This window comes from Anticarsia gemmatalis, chromosome 8 (genome assembly GCF_050436995.1).
Source record: "Anticarsia gemmatalis isolate Benzon Research Colony breed Stoneville strain chromosome 8, ilAntGemm2 primary, whole genome shotgun sequence".
Lineage (NCBI taxonomy): Eukaryota > Metazoa > Arthropoda > Insecta > Lepidoptera > Erebidae > Anticarsia > Anticarsia gemmatalis.
In genome coordinates, this window is record NC_134752.1 from 3,865,258 (window position 1) to 3,889,418 (window position 24,161).

The 24,161-nt window shown below is 34.7% G+C and overlaps 1 protein-coding gene across 2 annotated transcripts; it reads right to left on the reverse strand.

The window, feature by feature from the left end:
* Positions 1-255: 255 nt before the first annotated feature.
* Positions 256-23,530, reverse strand: TBC1D16 (TBC1 domain family member 16). 2 transcript variants are annotated; one of them, XM_076117210.1, is made up of 7 exons: positions 22,285-23,530; positions 11,335-11,531; positions 10,759-11,260; positions 10,235-10,379; positions 9,057-9,163; positions 3,823-4,004; positions 256-3,332 (listed from the first exon to the last, which is right to left on the reverse strand). In XM_076117210.1, exons 1-7 carry the CDS (start codon positions 23,163-23,165, stop codon positions 3,139-3,141), a joined length of 2,208 nt encoding a protein of 735 aa, XP_075973325.1. In that variant the 5' UTR covers positions 23,166-23,530; the 3' UTR covers positions 256-3,138. The 2 variants fall into 2 exon arrangements, with proteins under 2 accessions (XP_075973325.1, XP_075973324.1); XM_076117209.1 differs by having other exon boundaries at positions 10,759-11,275.
* Positions 23,531-24,161: the final 631 nt, after the last annotated feature.

Genomic DNA, 24,161 nt, shown 5'->3' on the forward strand with positions numbered 1-24,161 from the left:
GAACCATACGAGTTATAAGTATTATTTATTCTGCTCTTAAACTAAACACGTTCAATACTATGAAAAAGGAGGATCGATAAAAAGAAAGGTGGTTTCAATAACTAAACCCCATTATAGGGACAATACCAAATAATACAAACCAATGGATCGGAATCGAATCTTGCACTACCTACTTGAACTAAAATCATTTAGTACATGCATAGGTAGTAGGTACTATTATAATAAAACGGTAATTGATTAATAAAAAGGCCAGAATGATGCTTGTACATTTATTTCTAAGTAGATATGACTCCTATTACCTCAATACATTAAGTTTAACATTAATTGTATCAACATTTACACAATATTATACAAGCAGATCGTTTATATCACAGAGTACGCGTAACAATTCACAATATGCGAAAATAAAACATCTCAAATACATTATAGCCTCATACATATTACACAATCATTAATTTTAACAATACTTTACTTTATTATACGTAGGTACATAATTAGGGCATGATTCACCGCTTAAATAAAGATGGAACTGTCTTTGTTAACGTAACATACTACAAAAATACAATTAGTTAATTTTAATTTCAAATATATTCAACCAAATGCAAAAATACAAGGAGATTCCTAGACATAATTTTTTTTTAAAGTCTATGGCGAAAATCATGGCTGTCTTAATAAGTCATTGCTAGGGTTGTTCCTTGTTGTATCTGTTTTAGGAATAGGTACATATTTGGTACTAGTATTATTTTTTTCAATAATATTTAAGTAGAAAATGCTTACTTGGATGGAAATATTCGCATTTGCGTCATTTGCAAGTAAGCAAGGTGTAACATCGATTTTTAAAGTAGGTCTAGGTCTCTATACATGGTGATTCTTCGTAATGAATAATTTATGTCATTGGCTGAATGTAACGTAGTCAGTGTAGTCACAGCTATGTATCCATAAACAAGAACTGTATTAAATGGTCGAAGTCAAACATATTCTAATGAAATTGAAATTAAATACAGGTCAAATGTTTTAAACCTAAAATGATTGCACAACTATTTGTTATTCTTTCTCATGCAATGTGAACGTAGCATTGTTAAAATTTACACCTACTATAACAATAACATAGTAGAACAGATCTTTAACATTAAAATTACAAAATAACTTATAAATAACATAGTATATTAGGTACATTTTGAAATTTAAAACACGCTTATTTTACTAGTGCAGCGATTCAATTACTAACTACAGTGGCAAATATTATTCCTTGCCCTTCACCATTTCTGTAAAGCGTCCATCATTGTCAAAATTATCGAATTCTAGACCTCATAACGACATCATAATTCCTTTTTCATTGAGAAACCTTTGTACCCTCGAATTTTCAACCTCTGTATTCTAGTCAATAGCAGTACGAACAGGGCCTTTTAATTACGTCTTTTTTACAATCAATATTTCGCTAATACAGGTACTAGAAATATAGTATCATTTTTTAAACTCAATGAATATGAACACACTAGAAATTGAATAAGGTACGTGATTATTAAACAAAGTACATAATTCTAATGAAGTATGTTAATGTTGCATTCTTGAAGTAAAAGGTGTAATACAATTGAACTTTGTAGTTATATTATAAATATAATCAAACATTTGATTAATTTTACATAATTTATACATTGTAATATACACTTACTTAGCTCCAATACATACATAGTACACAACATCGAGTATGTATTATTATTTATACATAAGAATGGTCATATTTCAAAGAAAATGGAGTGTCATAAAGTGCTAAACCAATTTTGAGCACGTCATTAAAAAATAATCAGCAAATCAATTAGCCGCCTAATTTAAAACGCTTAGCGCATACAGGTACTTAGTTTACTACGCAGAAGGTAATGTTTTTCTTACAAATAAATTATATGATATTTTATATGTGAAGAAAAGCAACAATTAAAATTAATAAGTATTTCCTTTGATAATGTTTTTATTGAAAAATTACAAGTCACTTTTCAATAATTTACTTCTCCATGTGTGATATGAAAGGCTTCTAGAATCTAGATGATAAAATAAACAAATATATTTTTATTAAGAATATTTATATAGCAGGTACAACAATAAGTTATATTTTTTTATAAATAGATGTTTTTCTTTACTTAATTTTTGATAAGTTTTCGAACATATTTCGTTATCTTTTGATATGTTCTAGCCATATCCAATTTATTTATCCATCATTCCCTATTTATATTTTTCCTGAAAATCCTTTTTGCCTTTCTCTTTGTAATAATACTGATAATTTGTACTAAATACATTGTTTTGTACAATTTATGTTCAATACGTAGGTATATCGACGTTATGACACACAGAAGTGTGCCTAGCGATGTTAAAAAAACAAGCACTTTTACGATAGGTACACGTTAAATATTATACTTTAAAAATAATCTTGTTACAAGTATGGGTAGGTACTAAAAATATCGATGTATTGAATTATTTATAAAAGTTCATAAATCTTGTAAAGCTGCAGAAATGTCCTATGTTAAGCTGGCTATGAAGACACGGTCGTAATGACTATCAAAGTCAACAGTTACAACACAAAAAATATAAAGTGAATATCTATTTTGTCTGTACAATGAATTAGCATACTTTGTACAAAAGCGGACACAGAATATGGGTCACATTTTCACAATACATATTCACAGAAAATATTTCGCACATAAAATAAACGATACATCTTAAAAACGTGACATCTCTATTATCCTACAGTCACTTTTCGCAACTTTCTAACAATAATCGTGATATCTTACTTAAAAACCTCCCGCGTCAAAATAAACCAAATTTTAGTTTCATCATTACAAATTTCATATTACAATAACAATATATTTGTTTTATAAAACTTCTCTTAAAATTAGTACTTAGACACTACTACATTTATAACAGATATGGCAAACAAGTATTCACTTACGAATAACAGAAAATAACGCACAGCACTATTATTTTTAACAAACATCTGTCAAAATTTGAATTGAGAATACTGCAAGGATCTTTTCAAGGCAAACAGGGCTATTCTCCTTAATCTATGGTTGAAAAAAAATAAACCTGTTTAACGTGAAAGTTGTATACTATTTAAATTAACTGGTATTTATTTCTTTAAGTTTTATCTTACTGTACAGCGTATTTGCAAAAGTCGTGAGCTCCGGTGCATTCGACGCTGGGTCGGTGTGTAGAGTCCCAAATGCCGGGGCCGCAACGTTGACACATGCCGACGAGGGTGCAGGGAATCCGGACCAGTTGGCGGAACTGGTGTAGCAGGCCTCTTGCTTTGCGGAGAATGAGGCGGCCGTCCATGTACATCGCTATAAAAACACAATATTTTTATCAAATAAATTGTATTTAGATCTAAGTATTTATGCAAAAGTCGTAACCGTTAAAACACAAGAGGAAACCCCGCAATATTTAATTAATCATTTCGCGGCCCACACAAACTTGAAATGACGGAAGACTAATAAGAGGCAACTTCGAAACGAGCGAAACCGCAATTTAATTGTAATCAAATAGAAGTTACGGGAATGTTCCTGAAAGTTTCAGTTTCACATTAGATTGTTATTTTCTTAAAAGTTGTTATCTAAGCTAACAATCTCAACGAATTTTGCTGGATGCTTTATCTGCAACGAATATCACCTATTAATATATAAAAAAAAGATGGCCGAATGTAAGATGCTTTTAAGGTAGGGCCTAGAGCATCTCACACTTTTCATTGTTTAAATTCCGAGATAAAACCCATACCCAGCAATAGAACAGTGCAATATAATCATGGGTACCAAATAGATGTTAAACTGGTCTCACCTAACGAACTGAAATGCAGCAACATTTCATCAGTATTCAAGTCCTGTGCGATGACGTCATCAGCGTACACCGCGATGATGGCCAGGCACAGGAACAGGTGGAAGTAGTCCGTCTGGTAGTTAGCCCAACACGCCTCCCACATACGGAGCGCCACTGCCTCCGTGAACTCACGCTTGAAACATCTGAAATGTACACAGTTGTTACTATGTCGTATTTTTTTTAAGATTTGCTCTCGTGTCGCGAGGACTTTTACAAACATACAAACAACGGACACAACCAAACACGAAACATCTATTTGTGGATCGCACAAATAATTGTCCCGTTTGGGAATCGAACCCATGACCCAATAGTAGCGGCGCGGCGTGACGACCTTAACCACTTAAGCTTCGATTTTAATTAATGGTAAAGAACAATATCGATTACAAGAGGTTCCTTTCCGGAGTCGATTTGCCACCACTGTCGAATTTGAAGATGATATTAAAATTTGACAAACATCGTTTTTGTCACGAATTTCTTGCGAGAAAGGCAAATCTACTGTAATTTTGTGAAAATAATTTTGACAATTTTGTTTTAATAATGTTTGACTTGTTTAGAGGTGACTTGTCACTCCTAATTCCTTTTACATTTTCATTACTGTACAGTTGATTAATATTATAAATAACATTGTTTCTATTCTGCTACGTCTAATTGTAGTCAAATATTTTTTTTATTTAAATCACTACTTAAGTACGACTAAACATGAAGCAAAACAGACATAAGTGTGTACCTAATAGTATCTATGTATAACACCGTTCATGTGGGGTAACTGGTAGTTAAGTTATGAATAACTAAATGATCTAATTTCAACGCAGGTGCGCATCAATTCTACAGGAAAAAGTATCATCGGCGATTATGGACTGACCTCGTTTATCCTTCTACATCGCACTGGATCTTTCACCCTCTATTACAAACAATATTCGCAAAGAAGTCGACAGAATCGAAATTAACTTAGTAAATTATAGGGATCCTTCTTAAGACTTATTTTAGCGGCAACTTTTGCACGCGATCTATTTTACGTACGATAGAGTGGCTGTGTAAAGGTAGCTAATTAAATTGCTATTGAAACGTTTGGACTGTGAATAACTCGTTATAGTCCGTAAGCCAGTGACAGATTTTCACGACCAATTTCCTCTCAGTCGATAATGGAGAATGTTACCTAATTTTGATTTTTAGCACTCCATATTCTCGTTTAAAAATAAAAAAAACTGGTGAAAAAATTACTTCGATACGTCAATTAGTTTTCGATTTATAAGTAAAACAAGTTGTAACCGCACGACGCTAGCTCTCGGTGACGGTGTGACGTCACTCTACACTTGCTCAGTGTGGCTCACACAGTACCCTCGCTTGGTATATTCCCGTTGTCCACCCCCTGCTTGTCCACCCCGGGTGGACAGAGACACAAATCTTTTAAAAAGTTCTCGGTGTCCACCCCTGGGGGACAGTGAGAATTAATTTTAAACTATTCCCGCTGGCCACCCCGGGTGGACAAAGACACGAATTTCATATTACTACTCTAGATCTCCACCGCCGGTGGACAAAGCCACTGCTTAAATTAATTAAGTAGGTACATAGTTTAATCATATTATCAACATCTCTAGGGTAAATAGAAGTACACTATCTATTGTGTGTTTTCCCATATAATGTTGATTGACCATAAGTTGCGGCACTTATTAAACCAAGGTATAAGTTATAACAATAAACGTAAAAAAATATATTTTAAGTGATCATTTTATTCACGACATGCGAATGGGACTTGTCAATGGGGACTTCAATATTGATTTATTTCTAGAAAGGATGAGGATGTAAAGATATTTTCTATGACTTTGATTAATACCTATTGTGATAATTATTTGTGTAGATTGCAAAAGCAAAAGATGTATTTAATTAATTTTGTCATAATTATTTACACCCAATTCCAGCAAGTGTGGACATTGAGAATGTTTATTTAAGCAGTGGCTTTGTCCACCGGCGCGGTGGAGATCTAGAGTAGTAATATGAAACTCGTATGTTTGTCCACCCGGGGTGGCCAGCGAGAATAATTTAAAATTAATTCTCACTGTCCCCCAGGGGTGGACACCGAGAACTTTTTAAAAGATTTGTGTCTCTGTCCACCCGGGGTGGACAAGCAGGGGGTGGACAACGGGAATATACCGTCCGCTTGCGGTCGCGCGCTCGGTGCGTTGAAATTATTCCTAAATACTTTTAAAAATGTTCAATTCAAATACTAGGAAATCATATGTTGTACCTAAATGTAATTTAATATTATGTAGGTAAGTACATAAGTAATAATAAATAACTATCTTATAATGAAACAAATTTCTAACCGGATTGATCGCGAGTTTTTTGATTTTACTGTGGCAGGAAAAATGTAAAATCGATAAGTATGCGATTATTTCGGTTAAAAACTGTTTCATTATAATATGCAGTGATCGTAAATACCTAACATATTACTTATACCTACATATGTATAATATACTAGAAGCCGCCCACGACTTCGTCCGCATGGAAACCCTTCCCGCGTAAATCCCGATCCTTCGGGAACTCTAGGATAAAAAGTAGTCTATGTGTTTTTATGGGTCTTCAGCTATATATCAAATTTCATCGTAATCGGTTCAGTCAAATTTGCGTGAAAGAGTAACAAACATCCATCATACTTACATACCTACATACTTACTTACATACATATACAAACATACGTACATACATACATACATACGTACGTACGTACACACATATGTACATACATACATACGTACAATGACATATGTATGTCATTCTATGTACTACTTATGTACTTATGTATGTACATATGTACATTCTCACAAACTTTCAAATTTATAATATTAAGTAGGATTTCGGAAGCAACAAAACCTCTATTTGTTTCACAAATAATTCGCAACCATTATTCCATTTATTTTAGGTAGATTATCCGATTGCCCTTTTTAAAATCCTTTATCCATTTTATTAATCGAATAGTATTTACTATTATTATAAGTTATTTTATACATAAGCGGACGAAAACACAACAAAATACTACGCAAACTATTACACCTACAACAGCGATTGGCGACTTAATACTAAGCGGGACGCGGCCCGCGCGGCGCGGTAAAGTAGTATGACGTCACAGCCGCTCACGCGGCTGTTAGCGGGACTCGATATTTTTCGAAACTTTGAATGCTTATAAAATCAAAAGTATTTGGTATTTTTGACTAAAACAAAAACTAGTTTATATGTATACATACAGGCTATACTGTGTCAAAATTTCAAGCGATTTGGCATACCTAGTAACATTCTCCATTCGTAAAATGCATCAGAGAGTCGCATTATGACGCGTTGTAAACGTCAGCTGCGGCTCCGAGGGTGGGTTGAGCAGTGGCAGCCGCCCAAACACATAAAAAATTGTTTTTATTACTTACAGGATCATGTCAACAATTAGTACAACATTTTTTTTTCGGGAGGAAATGACGTACATAAAGTTATTCAACATTATATTTAATGTGCAAACTAAAATGTAAGATTTTCTGGCAATGTTTCGATTAAATATTTTTTACTACTGTACCTACTAGCACGTATAATACTTCAAAACCCAGAACTATACCTAGCCTTGGGTGAGGATAGATATGCCCGAACTGGTACAACTAGAATAATATACGAGTTACCACCGTAAGGGGCGATGGAGGGATATTTGGGGACAGACAATAAATCTAAAAGACACGAGAGAAGTGTGGCCACATTGTGGGATATTTTTGCCTTACTTTTTGACACAATCTCATCTAAGTACACTAAAAACGGCAAAGTGGAGGGAAAAATATCCCACGATCTGGCCACACTGCATGCGAGTAACATGGGCTAAAGCGAGACCGAAAAATATGAATTACCGAAATAAAATTTGAGGATTTATCCATAACTTCACATATAACATACAGTTCAACACATTTCTTTTTTTTTTTAAAGTCCTTCGTGAGTGGCTGTATTATTTTATGATCTGACGATCATAAAATATTTTATCATAGATTTTTTTTGTTAATGCTTAATTGTTTGATTGTGTTATTTACTTAAAGTTTCCGTTTACACCATGAGTAAGACTAAGATAAGTATCACTTACTTACGTGAGAGAGAAAATAAAACAATATCAGATACAATATACTATACACGTCTAAACGCAGCTTAATAACTTAATATTCAATCGAAACATTGCCAGAAAATCTTACATTTTAGTTTGCACATTAAATATAATGTTGAATAACTTTATGTACGTCATTTCCTCCCGAAAAAAAATAGTTGTACTAATTGTTGACATGATCCTGTAAGTAATTAAAACAATCAGCTGGCAGTATGTTGGGGGAAAACACGTCAGCTGATACATTTACTTTGCTCCTACGTTACACCTTAAGGTCATCAGCTGACAAACATTCCACCTACATACAGCCAGCTGACTAATTTATTTATTAAAAACAATACATAAACTATCATCTGATAAATTTTCGTTTGAGAGGAAATCACTAATCTTTTTTTTTTTTTTTACATCTTTGCGTGACCAGCTGACGTATAATCCACCACTGTATCACCAGCTGACGATTTTATTTCTTCGAAATATTGGTTTAACTTTAATTTGATCAAGTTTTTAATCGGGAGGAAATGACTAATTTTTTTTTTATTTTTTACGTGTTTGGGCGGCTGCCACTGCTCAACCCACCCTCGGAGCCGCAGCTGACGTTTACAACGCGTCATAATGCGACTCTCTGATGCATTTTACGAATTATCGACTGAGAGGAAATGACTGACGAAAATTAGCGCCTGGCTTACGGACTATTATATTATATATCGTGCTGTTTAATTTACAGATGGGATAAAAATGCGTAATTATTTCAATAAAGAATATTATATAGATCTACCTAAATAAGTAGGTACTCATATTACCAATTCGTAAGGTTTAAATAAAGCACTCAACAAAAATACCAAATTTGATATTTTAGCATAACTATGAAATTCATGTTTCATTGAAAGTCAAACTTTTCCCCGCGCAAACTACAAATATCGTTCATTTGCGAAAATTCAAAAGGTCAAAGGCGTAGGTAAAGCCTTAAAGACGTGGGATAATACGATAAAAAATCGAAAAGAAAACCTTTTTCTTCAAAGGGCATCATTAAATATTAACTTTGAACTTTGAAATTTAAAAATCGAATTGTACTTACAAAAGAATCCAACGGTGACAGAATAGAAGTTCCATTGCGTCGACATGTTTTTCCAAATGCTTGTAGAAATGTGGCAACATTATCCTTATTAATTCCCTCAGGTAACTCTGCAAAAAAAAAGTGGTGTCCTCATTTATTTTATGACGTCATAATTATCTTATCACGATGTCCAGTAATCCTTTGTGCGTATAAAATGATAAGATAGGTTATTGTAATTAAGCTCATTGATGCATGTCCACTTTGTTTACATTGCATTGTAGACTTTTCAATCTGATAAGACAGTTAAAAGTACCTACTCTTGCTCTCTCTTGAACAATAGATATCTGATTAAATATCTACATAAACGTACTCGGTACTTATAACATGCCATCAGACATAACATTCATAAATAATAAATCAATGACGTAAATGTTGAATTAGATTAACAATGCCCTAACTATGAAGAAGGGTTATTAGTCCGACACATGTCCCAGTGGTTTCATTACACAATCTCTCCTCAATTTAGGCCGTTTTATCGATATTCGCTTCAATAGCTAGTCACAACAATAGCTAATTCGAACCAACTACTGTATTTTACTACATCTAAGCCGAGCCTAACATTTCGACATAATCGCCGTTTTGCTTCACCGAAGGATACATCTTTAATCACAGAAAGCGTTATTAATCGACTGATATCAATCGTGTGCGTGAAAGATATCTGTAAAGGTTAAAGGTGAACTTCATTCATTTCGCGTGAAATGGAGGATTTTCTAGAGCTTACAAAATTGCGTCCGCCTTTTCAGCCTTCTTTACTAAAAAGGCTTTTTGTGAACACGAAAGGAGCTTCACAAGTCACATGATTATGGTTAGCTATCAGTGATTTGTGTTTATTGTCACCTGAGCGTTCAACTCTTGAAATAAATTGAGCTCCTATTACATTGTTAGAAATGGAATCACTTGTTTTGAAACAATAGTTTTCAAATAAACACACGTAAAAGAAACCTTTAGAAATTAACATTTAACACGTTATATTTAACAAATTAACCGCATATTCGGAAGATACGTACTTAGAGTTATTTAACTGATCGCAACAACTGAGAAGAGCTGGCAAGGAACTCTTTAATAACCATAACTGCGTTAAAGTTAAGCGTTGAACATTATTAAAATGGTTTGGACCATATTATAGTGAGTCTACTTACAAGGTTATTATCCATATCGTTGTCAGTGGGTGTACAAACGAATATAGCCCTTTGCATCAGTCCGACGAAGCACCAAAAGGCTTCCGCCTCACACTTTATCTCGCAGAGCACCGGCGCCAAAAGATCACTCATTCCTTGTGTATAGCTGGCGAAATACAAAAACGTTTTAGATAAGAAACCTAAAAATGGATATTCTAGCACATAGCTACATGAGTACATACATGCTTACATACTAGCATATATGAGTACATACGATGATTAGCACCAATAATTGCAGCAGATTATTCGCATGTATGTATATCATGCCAATAATCTAAGATGCGGGTTCTTTAGAATTCCATGCTTTTTATAACTAAGTTGCTTAACAAGAATAGTGTCCGTATTTACTATTTAGTATGTATTCTAAAAGGTCAACATTAGCATCCGTATAATACTATTCATCCAGTTTTGATACTGATCGACAATTATTTGAAATATTCACATTCTTATTAAATTATTGATCAGATTTAAATTAAAATACTTACCCTAAAACAGGATTATAAACAGCATAATTCAATAAAATATTCTTCATTATCTCTACGTTATAATTATTTTCTCCCGCGAAGAACGGATTGCCTCTATCAGTCCTCACCACATCCTTCTCAATCACACACTGCACAGTCTTCCAGAACACCGCGTGTTGTTCTGGAGTCATCTTCTCCAGTCTCCTTCTAGTTATCTCTTCATACTCTCTTGTCCGAATTTGGAGTATAATCTCCCTTTCATCATAAGTAGAGTTGTAGGGATAGCAATGCAATAAAAACGGCCAGACTTCCCTCCTCAACTCCTTGTCTAAACCTCCGAAAAAGACGCATTTCCTCAAGAACAAATCGTCTTCGATGACTCCTTTCCCATTCATAATTTTCCCGTAAAATAGTTCTGGTGTGATTTTTGGGAGTTTTCCTTCTTCGGGATGTTGTTCCGACTTCTGTACTTCTGGACGGCATACCATAAAATGGCGATACGGCAGGTTCGGCTCTTCAGATCCTGTGACAACATTACCTACTAACATTATAACATCCTTAGCAGAAAATTTATTACAAATCTGGTATATGTATTACCTGGTGTGAGCTTAATGTTGTGAAGAAGGGAGTGCCATCGATGTAACACCTGCGCGAGATGGTCCAGACCTCCGTAGTGGAAGTGTAGGATTTTGTACTGAGATTCTCGAGACGCGACTACCAACTGGCCGCAAGTACAATTGTCATCGTTGAAAAACAGACGTAGGGACCGCATTTGACTAAGGTCTACCGAGAACCTGGCAAAAATTAAGTCTTATTAAGAAAAAAAATAATTTATGCTTATCGTTTGCGGACAAGTATCTGCAAATTGAAACGTAGAAATAAAAAATATACATTCATACTATTTGCATATACATACATAAATATTGAATGTTGACCACAAATGTAATCAAGATAAGAATATAGAAACAGTAGAAGTATATAAGGTAGTAATGTCTGATAATTAGTAGGAAAAACATAAATATTATACTCGTAAACAAAAGAAATCAAATATTGTTACAGCGGATTATCATATCGTAAATATGATTCAAAGATTATAAGTACGATAAAAACCGATAAAAGTAAGAACATTACTGGCAACTGACAACCCTACTAATTTGATAAACTAAGATTAATTCAAGCAGACCGGAAATACTATTGAATAGATAAACTACTGCTCAATGTACTCAGAAACCGGGGAATGTAAAGTTTTATCAACGATACCATTCAACTTTGATACCTAATTTGTTTTGTATCTTGTAATTACCGTGTTCATTAAAAGGTTTCCTACTTCTTAATTGTTCTAGGCTACTTTTTACCTAAAAAAAATAACAAGGGACCAAAGAAATTCTCACAACGCAGCGCGCAGGTTGGTTAATGAAAAATTGTAGCGAGCCCCGTTTTTATGCCCACACTTATGGCCAGTATTATGACACAGTATATCGTGCTCGGAGACCATTAAATGCTTAATGCGCTAAAGTATAATAATAGAAATCTAACATTAAATTAATTCGAGTACTTAAAGGTGGACACCCTTTCAAATGTTTGAAGATAAGTACCACGGTACTAAGTGCACTAAGTAAGTAAGTATTAAGACACTTAGTTAGGAAACTCATTTAGTGTCCTAACACTAAATGAAAGTCTTAACTTTGCTTCTTTACAGTACGCGGCGTGCTCATACATGCTACTTTGCCCATTAGGTATGTAGGTATCATAAACACTAACTTTAATGTAGATATACCACTCGTAACGGTTTTAACCCCTTACGACACCCGGGGGATTTGTGGAGTGGCCCAGAGTGCAGAGTGAAACTTGGCCTCATAAACCACACGTATCTATGTAAATCAGCTCATCTATGTACTTACTTACATTCGTATCAACCACTAAGTTTATTAAACTACCGTGCTTATATATTTTACCCTTTTTCAGTCTTGTGAGATATACAAAATGGAAAAGTGCACCAGTTAGCTTTAAACAAGTGATTTTATTGCGAAAAACATACCACCGCTCGTGTCACGTCATCATCAGTAGAAATACGCATCGAAGGAAATCCCTGAGGTTTAAATAACTTTTCTACAAAAAAGGCGGAAACATCACGCAGAAAATTGGAAAGGAAATTTTATAATAGGATTTCCAAAGAAAGAAATAGAACAAATCTAATATTTTTTAGAAACAAGATTATGCAATCGTTGACTATATTTTGGGTTTCTACAAGTTAAATACCAAAAAATGGCTTGAAAATATAACGCAATGTAAAAAATTAATACAACTAGTAATAATAATTCTCACAGTGCAACTGCCTACTGAAATCGATAGGTGTGAGCCATCTTACGCAACCTAGACCGTTATGAGACAATATTCTAAGAGATAAGTTAATAATATTATTGTAATCCTGTGTAGGTTGCAAACAACGCCTATTATTGCGCTTCCTTAAACCGCAGACAAAGGTATATACTCTATCTATATACATAATTAATCTAAACCGATTTTTATATTATAGTAATTATTGACAACAACCGGAACCGACTTCTTACGAGTCCTCCTAAGCACGGAGACTCTCAGTGGAAATACAATAATGAGGCTACACATCTATAGCCTGTCCGCGCTGAGGTTGCTTAATCCTCTAATCGTTTACCGACCGGTGAGAGTAAAAGTAGTTATGAGCATCTCACAGTTTAACCTCTACCTACCTACTCCAGATTTAGGTATCTACGTTGCCTTACGCTAAACTACATTCAATATGAACAAAGTGCGATACAATACTTAATATTACTTATACATAATTCAATCAACCATCGACCCATATATTCTTTATCGAATATTCCAGTTTTCTCCTTGGTTACTTATAACAGGCGACACTATTAAAGTGACGTTGAAGGAATCAGGTCAGCGCGTAAACAAGATGTTGAACTCTGCTTAGTAATTCTTATAACCTTTTCACTCCATGACATCGGATGTTGTTTATTCTATAAACCCAGCGCAATACCTAGATATTTGTCATTTTATAAACCCTTTCTATCTCTAGTTAGGTAGATTTCAACTTATTACTTAACAACACAGAGACTTGGCAAAGATACAAGCTTGTGCACACTACAAGCCTATTTCGTGTCACTACAATTGGATATCTACTTATATATAAAACAAGCAATTTTTTTAAATCCCCAAAAGATACTTAAATCTAATTTGTTTTAATTCTACTCATAATTAAATAAAAGGTTCTCAAGTAACCTACAATACTAAAAATAACTAAATCGGGTTGATTTCGACTCTAAATTTCTTCAGATACCTTCTGAAATACTCTTAAGGAAAACTCAAAAGCATTTCTAATCAACATTAGCAATCTCATAATCATTAACGAGAACATAAATATCAGATATCCATTCTGGAGTATCGACTATTACTTCTAATGGGAGACCGAAGGGAATATGGTTCGGCTGACCTTTATCTGGTAATGTGATAACGTTTCTAGAACAGCAATAGTACAATGACCTGAAGTTATTTAATATGGAATGGAAACAAATCTTCCCTTTGTTAAGGTTAAGACTGATAGAAACCGGTAGCGGAATCGAGACTTTGTGTACTTTTAAATGCTTTATGGACTTCACAAGCGTATAATGTTAGTCTCGTAAATCTGAAACGTTTAGATCCAGTATTCAAGATTGTGAAAAAAAAACTACTGTAAAGAATAAATGAATGTTTAATGTCAAGATGTGTGCAATTACTATTGTAAATAGTAATGTTGCATCTCAGCTGTCTTGTCTTATTCCTTGTAATGATCTTAGTTTCACTCTATCGCCTATTTTTTGTTTATATTAGGGAGTTCCCCCAATTCAGACTGCTCCAGACATCTTTTAAAGAACTTCTCTTCTCGAATCCTGACTAAGGCTGCGTTTCCACCAGAGATGTGCGAGGATGCGTAGCGAGGGATGTGTTTGTAAAGAACCAATAGAATCGCTTCATTTACCTCGCCTCGGTCAGCACAGCTCTGGTGGAAACGGCTCAGCGGAGCTAGATTTTTGCGCATACAAAACAAGCGAGGAATGTGTGCGAGGGATGTGTACGAGGGATGTGTGCGAGGGATGTGTTGAGAAGGATGTGTTGCGAGGTTTGCGCATACTGTACCAGCCAGTCCACAGACGGAGTTTGTTGGAAGTAGAAGTGCGTAAAATAGATATGGATAATTGGAAAAAGAAGATACTTTTATATTTAACAATCGCAACGCATCCTCGCACCACACATAATGCGCATTTTCACAGCTCCGCTACACATCCTCGTAGACACATTTTCATCGCACAGCTTTGGTGGAAACACCCACACATTTTCACAGCACAGCTAGACATCCTCGCACGACACATTTCCATCGCACATCTCTGGTGGAAACGCAGCCTTAGTATAGCTTGTAAATTTTATTCTACGAAATCTTCTTGGCAAAACCAACACATAGATATGATTTAAAAAAAAATCCCGAATTTATACCTAACCCTTAATACATAATGGTTTAAGTGAAAAAAACATGTCCATTTTCGCAATCAACGTTACATAATCTAATTCCTCGTAAATTAAATCGCGGTCCTCGCTTGGCAGCTCTCTTGGGAACGCAACATGGTTATTCAATTTTATTCCATTTTATTAGCATGTTGATTAAATTCCAGTTTGATTTATGTAGACCTTTACTGTCGTCGAACGAAATGTGACATTGAATTTGAATTATCTTTCACTAGCGGGGAGGCTTTGGTCAACTCATCCCGCTTGATCTCATCCCGCGGGATGAGTTGTCCTAGGACAATTTTTGAATCGGACAACTCATCCCGCTGATATATTTTACGATTTGTACAGACTTGAAAAAAAGTAGTTCACGCGCATTAGGACTAATTCTCAGTGTGGCAACCGACTCGCTAATGAACTATTCGTCATTATGGCCACTGCCCCTTTTGGCTACTTCTGAATAGAGCTATTTTTTAAAATTCGGAATTGATTACGGAAGTAAGTACTACTACTAAGTCTAGTCAACAAGTTTAAAAAAAAATACGTTTTATTTCTTAATAAGTGTCCCAACATATATATAATAGTCCCCGCGACACAAGAGCAATTCTTAGAGCAGGAGTTGTCCTTTCGAATCCCACCCGGGACAAGTCTTTGTGTGATAAGCACGAGTATTTGTTCTGAGCCTGGATGTCAATGTATCTATTTAAGTATGTATTTAGAAGTATATAAGTATATTTATCAGACATTTGGTTACCATAGTACAAGCTCTGCTTAGTTTGGAATCAAATGACCGTGTGTGAGTCCAATGATATTTATTTATTTAAAAAGAAAGGGAATAAAATATATCGATAAATAAGTGAGTAGTAATATTCATCAGACATTTTTAAAAATATACAGCTTATAATACAAAAAGAATATGTATTTAACCTTATCCCCTACTGTAATAAACTTAACTTATTAACTTATAGACCACATTTATAGCAACACTTTTGTTCACGAATGTACAAAAATTCAAATAATACAGTACATTTTTACCTTTTCTTTAAAGCGGGATGAGTTGACTAAAGAAAAATAATAAAAATATTAATGTGGACAACTTATCCCGCGGGATAAGTTTTAAGTGGGATGAAATGACCAAAGCCTCCGGGACTGGCTCTACTTTTCCGGGTATAGAACAATTTGATTCCATTGATTTCATTTCCATAGGAATTTTGATCCCATCGATCCCATACAAACATTGTCATGACAGTTACAAACATATAAAAAAAAATGTTGAGTTGCTCAAAAGTTATATGCGTAGGTGCATCCATTTCGATAATTAATTTTTATTAAGTAGGGGAACCTGTTGTACCTTGGCACTATGTGTACCTAGGCCACTGGGCTCGTTTTCAAATATTCGCGCGATACTAAATTCTACTGTTTACGGTATTCGATACGTCACTACAAACTATTCAATGTGCATTTAGTCGCATACCGCCATTAAGCCGGTGTTTGGTGTTATCGACGCTGAAACTTTTTTGTGTGAAAAAGTAAGTATTTCTAATATATTTTGAAGTCTAATAGTTTTAAAAGTTTTCTAATAGTCACTTAACTGTTATATGCTATCGGTTCTTTGATTTTACAAGTCTCAACACAATAAAAAACTTACGAGATACTTAAATTCTAAACTATATAAAATCACCGTTTTAGTGAAGTTGGAGTAGTGTTGTACCTCGGCCACTGTCGATCAGCTGTACCTTGGCCACTGGCCAAGGTACAACCTGGATGTTGTACTTTAGCCAGGAGAATGTTTTATTAAATTATTTCACATTTACGTAATAATATTCCTAATTAAATATCTTTATTATTTCAGAAATCGATGCAAAAATTACTTAAAAACTGGAAATGGCCTGAAAAAGAGGAGATTAAAACCCCGCAAAAAGTTAACAAGAACAGAGAAATTTATTATGTTCCAGAGATACAGAAGTACTGGGATTTCTACTAAATGCTTAAGGCTGAATAATATATCGACATTATTGATAGTGTTTTTATAATAGCTAGTCCAAATGACTGATTAAAATTTAAGAGAGAAATAATAATTTATATATACCTAGGTAAAGATAATCTATACTAATCTATACTAATCTATACTAATATTATAAAGCTGAAGAGTTCGTTTGTTTGTTTGAACGCGCTAATGTAAGAAACTACTGGTCCGATTTGAAAAATTATTTCACTGTTAGATAGCCCATTTATCGAGGAAGGCTATAGGCTATATATCATCACGCTATGACCAATAGGAGCAGAGTACCAGTAAAAAATGTTACAAAAACGGGGAAAATTAGGACCCATTCTTTCTTATGTGACGCAAGGGAAGTTGCGCGGGTCAGCTAGTTGTTTCAATATTTTGTTTTCCTTTGCTATGCTATATAGGTATATTGATTTGTTATATTATATTATGTGATATCGTCGCTGCGCCTGCCAAGTTCCACATGTGTCTTTTGTGAGATTTTGGAAAACTTTTTTTTTATTTGGGACACAATATTCATTTTTTTTAACATCAAAATACACATATGGAGTTTGGCAGGCGCAGCGATGTGATGTAACGAAACGGTGGCCAAAGTTAGTTGTTTTTGTTTAAATATTTTGTTTGAAAAGCATAAAAAAAAGCTATGAATATTATTTTAATTTTTATCATTTTAAAATTTTTATCATTTGAGAATTTTAAAAATGTTTTGTTAAATACTGTATACTGTAATAATACTGTGTACTGTAATAAATCAAATAAAATGATTTTAGTTAACGAAACTTGATAATTTGCTTAAAATACCCCCAAATTTCAGTGTGGCCTAGGTACAACGTACTACTGGCCTAGGTACATAGGGTATGTTGTACCTTGGCCACATTTCCCATTTTTTTTTAAATTTAAAAATATTATGTAAATATTAAATATACATTTCTGATATTTTTTTGGTGAGTACCCAAATAATTGACATTTCAAAATATGCAAATATGATTTGTGTGCTGCACGTCAAATCACAATAAAAAATATATTTCTAAAAAACCGGCCTAGGTACAACAGGTTCCCTTATATTGAGTATACCATACTTATCGATAATAAGATGTACCATTTATCTAATTCGAGTCCACTAACAAAAGCACAAAATGGGGTTTGCTGCTTACTTCATTATTGTCTGAGGGCAAACTATCCTTTCTCCTTAAAGCTAAATAAACTTGTAAGGTAAAAACGTAAACACTTCCGTCATGAGAAGGTTTTTCTGATGAAACAAAAATGTATCAGGGCCCAAAGTACCTTTGACATAAGCTTATTACGAACAAATCCCGAACTTATTGGGGTCAACTTGTAGTTTGACAAGAAATGTCATGCTTCAATTTGGGCTCGGGAAACTGCTGTGACCTACGCTTTTATGAAGGACATTTTGACAGTTCAGGCTGATTGACAGCAAGTCAGACATTCGTGTTAAAAAGTAATAACTTGGCTCTATGAGAAATAAGTGTAGTTTTGTTCAAAGACTTATGGCCAGTTTCGTCTGTACTGAATAAGAATCGGTGAATAAGAAAACTTATCATTGATTGACAGATTGTTTTCATACATTAGTTGTCACTTTATCTATAAGATAGGTTAACTAACAGTTATCCATAAGTCGTGAATCTGGCCCTTAGTCGTCTATTCTTCTAGTTTCTTTACAATGCCCATTGACATTTCAGTACAACAAGTCTTTTCAGTATCAAAGGGATGTTTGTGAACGTGAATAGAAAGTTACAAAAGAGTAGTCTATATTTAAAAACGAACCTTTCACACGAACGGAAAACTGCCACTCGTCTTATTTTCTCTACATAAAATACTAGATTCTAAACATAGAATTGAACTGCCATTAGTTATATTCGCAGAAAGCTTCAAAGCCAAATAGAACCTTTTATATAACTGTAAGTAACCTTTGACCTTTGCGCAACTATGTTATGTCGAATATCCTTTCATTGGCATTCTTTGATCGTTAGTATTCCAGGGAGTTTTAAGGCGTTATGTCTAGCGCGAGTAATAATGACATTCCTGTCGGGAGAGGAATGCAATTGCCGATAGTGACAAGGACAGGCCAGACGGAATGAGCATTGAGAACATATTCGATGAAATTGTGAATGTTACGATGAAATGTTCAGTATAAATATGCCTACAGCTTGTGAATATCTAGCTCAATTGGGTACTTGACTGGTTAACGAAAAATTATTAAACTTGTAAACTTAAACCTACATCTAAAATGCTTAGGCTACGTTTTTTTCGTAAACAATGTTAAAATTGCAATTATTACTGGCTGAAACATTTTATTACGCACTCATTTGATTCCAACGATAGTACGGTATCGTGACGTCACTATACTGTATTTCTATGTATACTAAAATGTGTTTTGACATTTCATAAAGAGTAGTTGATTTGATTGTCTTAAAGTACCCAATTTGGTGATAGGTAATCTAAGATTTGGCAATGTTTTCATTCGTATAGAAACGTTGTACCTAAATAATTATTTTTACACCGCAAAGTCAAATCAAATTTCACTAAGGTAAATAGTAGTAATTAATGTACAGTTACGACCACTATTTGCTATTAAATCGTAAAATCAAACAGATTTTATAACTTTAATTACTGGACTTTATATAATGGAAATAGAAACTAAATATAGAAGCAAGGATAACTGTCTGTTATAAATCATACCAGAATAATGAACAGATTTAGCAATTCTGAAAAGTTTAGGGTCAGTTTGGAGAGGGCAGACCGTCCTTATTTATTAACATCTAAATACAGCTTCGGGTATCGGAATATTTCGTCTTTATCTGTCTTAACGCTACATTAAAATATACAACAAAATTACTTGTGCCGTATGACAATGGATATGAATGGGGGAAGGGAGGGAAAGGGGTTTTGGTCTCTGCCTTCCACTACGCCTGAATGAAAAAGGCTTGATTTTATGTTTGTATGTATGTAGAATAGGAAAAAAATATTGTTATAATAGGTACAGTAAATAGGACGAAATGAATACATGGAATCGTGCGTGATAATGTATTATCATGACAACGTGCCCACAAAGCAGAATTCCTACGACAGCTGTTTGGATCCCTTCAAATGAAACTCGATACGACGGATACTATACACGCTCAAATCCGTGATATAAGTATTTAATCATTATTAAGGTATTAAAAGTTCTAACAAAACCAATTTTATTTAAGTTTGATGGAAGGATTCTCTGTTTACAGTAATTATACGTGTATTGTCGTCGTATCCAAGTGTATAGAGACCGACTGTGACTCTTTTATTAGACTGTAATTAGCGTTAATTTACCGGACTGTTTGTAACCGTTGAGTGTCAGCCATGTCAGTTAGTGGTGAAATTACACAGTGATTATAACCGCCATGCATGCACTTATTTACTATGATTATGCCTAGTTATTGACTAGTTTTACTATTGTAGGACTCAAAGAACGAGAAATGATCTATTATTGACTAAGGAATAGTCTGAAAAATCAGTATCCTCTGGGTAGTTTAAACTTTGCTAATCTTATAGTATTGAAGTCGTAAACGGGATTCTTAAAAAGGTTATGTTAGTACTGTATTCTGTTGTCGTTTTTATCCGACATATTCTAAAAAGTATCAATAAAGCTATAAATAGAGTTTCAGTACGCGTGAACGAAGTGGAACGGGGAAATCCTTCTGACGTGGCCAATTTTACCCATCGGGGGCAGTGAAAGGGTGTGTTAGTCTCGTAACCAATGAAAAAATTGTGAATAAAATGTTATAAAAGTTCTTAATGGGATGTTAAAAGGGGAAAACTGAAAGAGGGACATATTATAACAGTTTAAAGAGTTTGCAAACGGCACAATATCGATCGGAACATTCGCAACGAATGGTATCAGCATGCTAATGGCATTTCACACTACATCAAGTGAAATTTAACAATCAGATGGGACATTCTTTCTTTCAAAGACGAGTAATATAGCAGGCTGAATGATTTTTGTAATCTTGTTAAACCCTCTTACTGAGCTCAAAGGCTTGTGTTAGAAGTGGACTCAAGCCGACGTAAGTGTAATAAGCCCACGATACTTTAGCTACTGGATAAATAAACTCTTAATTACTCTTTTATTGCTACCTGCCGTAGTTGAGCCTCTAGCAAGCTAACAATATTATAGTTTGGAAATTGATTTACCAAGTCGCGACCCCCATCAGATTTCCGCTAAGTACCCCAAGGAATAACCTTTTTTCTGTATTTAAATAAATTCACTAAATTACCTACATAGATGCATCGTTGAACCTAATTCAAATGCAGTAGGCTTCACCAGAATTTGTATCTATCTAAAGCTACATGGCATTTACCATACGATTTGCATGTTTATGGCACTTGTGTTGCATATCTTATCGAACCCATGAGTGTGCATAATGTACGATATGTTGGTAGGCTTAATAGTCATCCATATTTATATATCCCAGTACGTACGTAAATTGGTGTCATAATGTATGTGGCAATGTAAGGATCTCGATGTGCGCTGATAAATCGAAGGTCTACATGTCAGGCCAGTGTCAAAGATTTCTGCGATTACTAAACTAATTTATATATTTATTAAATAAAACTAATTAATTAATTACGTTGGTTATTATATATTGTAGTTTTGAGGACGACTGAATTACAGAAAATGAAGAGAATCAAAAACTAAACACTGGAAGAAAGTAATCTAATCTGTCGCAAAACTACGTCGTATGGTTTTAATTTTCTGTTTATCCAAGTTATAGGGTATGGGAAGACTTGCGCACCAAAATAATGTTATGCCTAGACGTTTAGCTACCTGTTTCTAGTCTTAAATGTTAAAACCTGTCGTAATGTAACAGGTTGCTAGTAAGGTTCTTAAACCGTTAGTCTTTGACCCTACTATTCTAAACAAACCAACATAGTTACTACTTGTATTTATGTATGACTATTACCTGGTAGGTACAATCAAATTCCTTCAAAAGTAATTATACTAAAATGTTTATGTCAGCACTCACCTTCGACATTTCAAAGGTGCTCGTCTCTGCGGCACTGGCGAACTCTGTACGCTATCCGGGAAAACCAGATTGTGTTTAAGAGCTAAAAACTCAGGAGTGCTCATCCAATTAGGGTTACCCTCGTCACACGAGCTCATTGACAGTGACCTTATAAATCTGTCGCCGGACACCGAGTCAGGGGTCAAGTCGACATTCTCTATATTCGGATTAGCGATCGTAATGTTAACCGATGTCATGGACTGCGAGCGCACCTGCTGTTTATCGTATACAAACACCTCGTCCCGAGACTCATCCTTCTCGAAACTACTGAAAACATTATCCTTCACTGAATCTATAGACTTCACCGTCGGCTTGGAACTCGAGGACAGTTCTTCCTGTGTCGTATCATTCTGCGTGTATCTAGTATCAGACGATTTGATACTTTGTTTATCAGAATTAGAGTTCAAGCTTGTCGTTTCTGATGAATCGGAAAATGCATGCTCGTTGTTAGCGTCCACTTTACCGGTATTTGTAATACTACGCGATTTAGGAATTTCCTTCGCATTTACCGGCTTTCCAGCACAGACAAGTTCTTCGCTTGGACTGGTTTCTACGGCTGAAGGACATTTCCGCAGCGTCGAATTTGGAATCCAGTTCAAGAAAAGTGTTGGTCTTTTTGCGTTGTTATGTTGGTCAGTAAAAACTTTGGTGGTGACTGTAAGGTATCCCGGATGGTGCACAATATCCAATTCGTGCCTTGCGACCGTCGGTGGATGCACGCACACATTGTTCTTGCAAAACAATATTTCGTTGTCTACATAATCAGGAGGTTCCTCGTTGTCGTCGAACTCCAAACCGAGGAAATAACTAGAAGCACGTTTCAAAAGTTCAGGCAGCGGCATCTCGCTGCGGATATGTTCACATTTCCTCGAATAATTCACGGTTTATTTGTACTGCGACGCGTTATCATCCGCGACAACCTCATTCAAGCGAAGCTGTGTGTGTACTACGCGCATGTAAACACCTACACAGCTATGTTGATAACACAGTATTGATCGGACAGCGAGAATAGAACCGGCTCTCGGACTAACGTCACAGCTGTGCGACTCTGTAACTTGAACGGGTAACACGTGTCCTTATTGCTCTTGGATGGGGATTTATTGAAATATATTGTCACAGAAGGACACGAAACCTCTTCAAGTGCTATGTTTCTCAATCTACACGGATAGGACGGTAACAAAAACGGTAGACTTATTGCATAATAACTATACTTCTTCACATTAAATTTCATAACCGTGCGGACCGCAGACAGAAGCACCTTGTACCTACTAAAATTAATATAATTTTACTTCAAAAATGCAAAGAAGCTAGGGTATTTGGTGCGCACGAATATTGATAGATCATTTTGATCATTTATATTGACATGTTTACTTTAATTAGTGACAATATTTTTTTTTTACTATAGACTTAAACCTTCATACGAAATAATTAAAGCTTTATGTCATGATCATTTATAGAGATAGACTGCAGATAGGTAGGTAGGCTAATTAACCAATGAATATGTGCTAAAGAGAACCTAGCAGCTGATTTTGAAATCAAATTGTAGCACAGTAATCTTTGCAAAAATGAAAGCTTATTCGGCTTTTGATTATAGATATAGAGCAAAAAAGCCACAGTTTATTATAACGACTAGTAAAAGCTTTTACTAAACCCCTTCGTGAAAAATGTTAACTTTAGTGTGAGGTATACGGAATTATTAGCACAGGCCGTGTAAGTATTTCCGTGGTATGATAAATATGATACGAGAGATTTTACAGATTTAAAAATATTTCCTTAGCTATATTATTTGTCTGTTGAATTGTTCACGGTATATTAAGGATTCTTAATCCGATAATTAT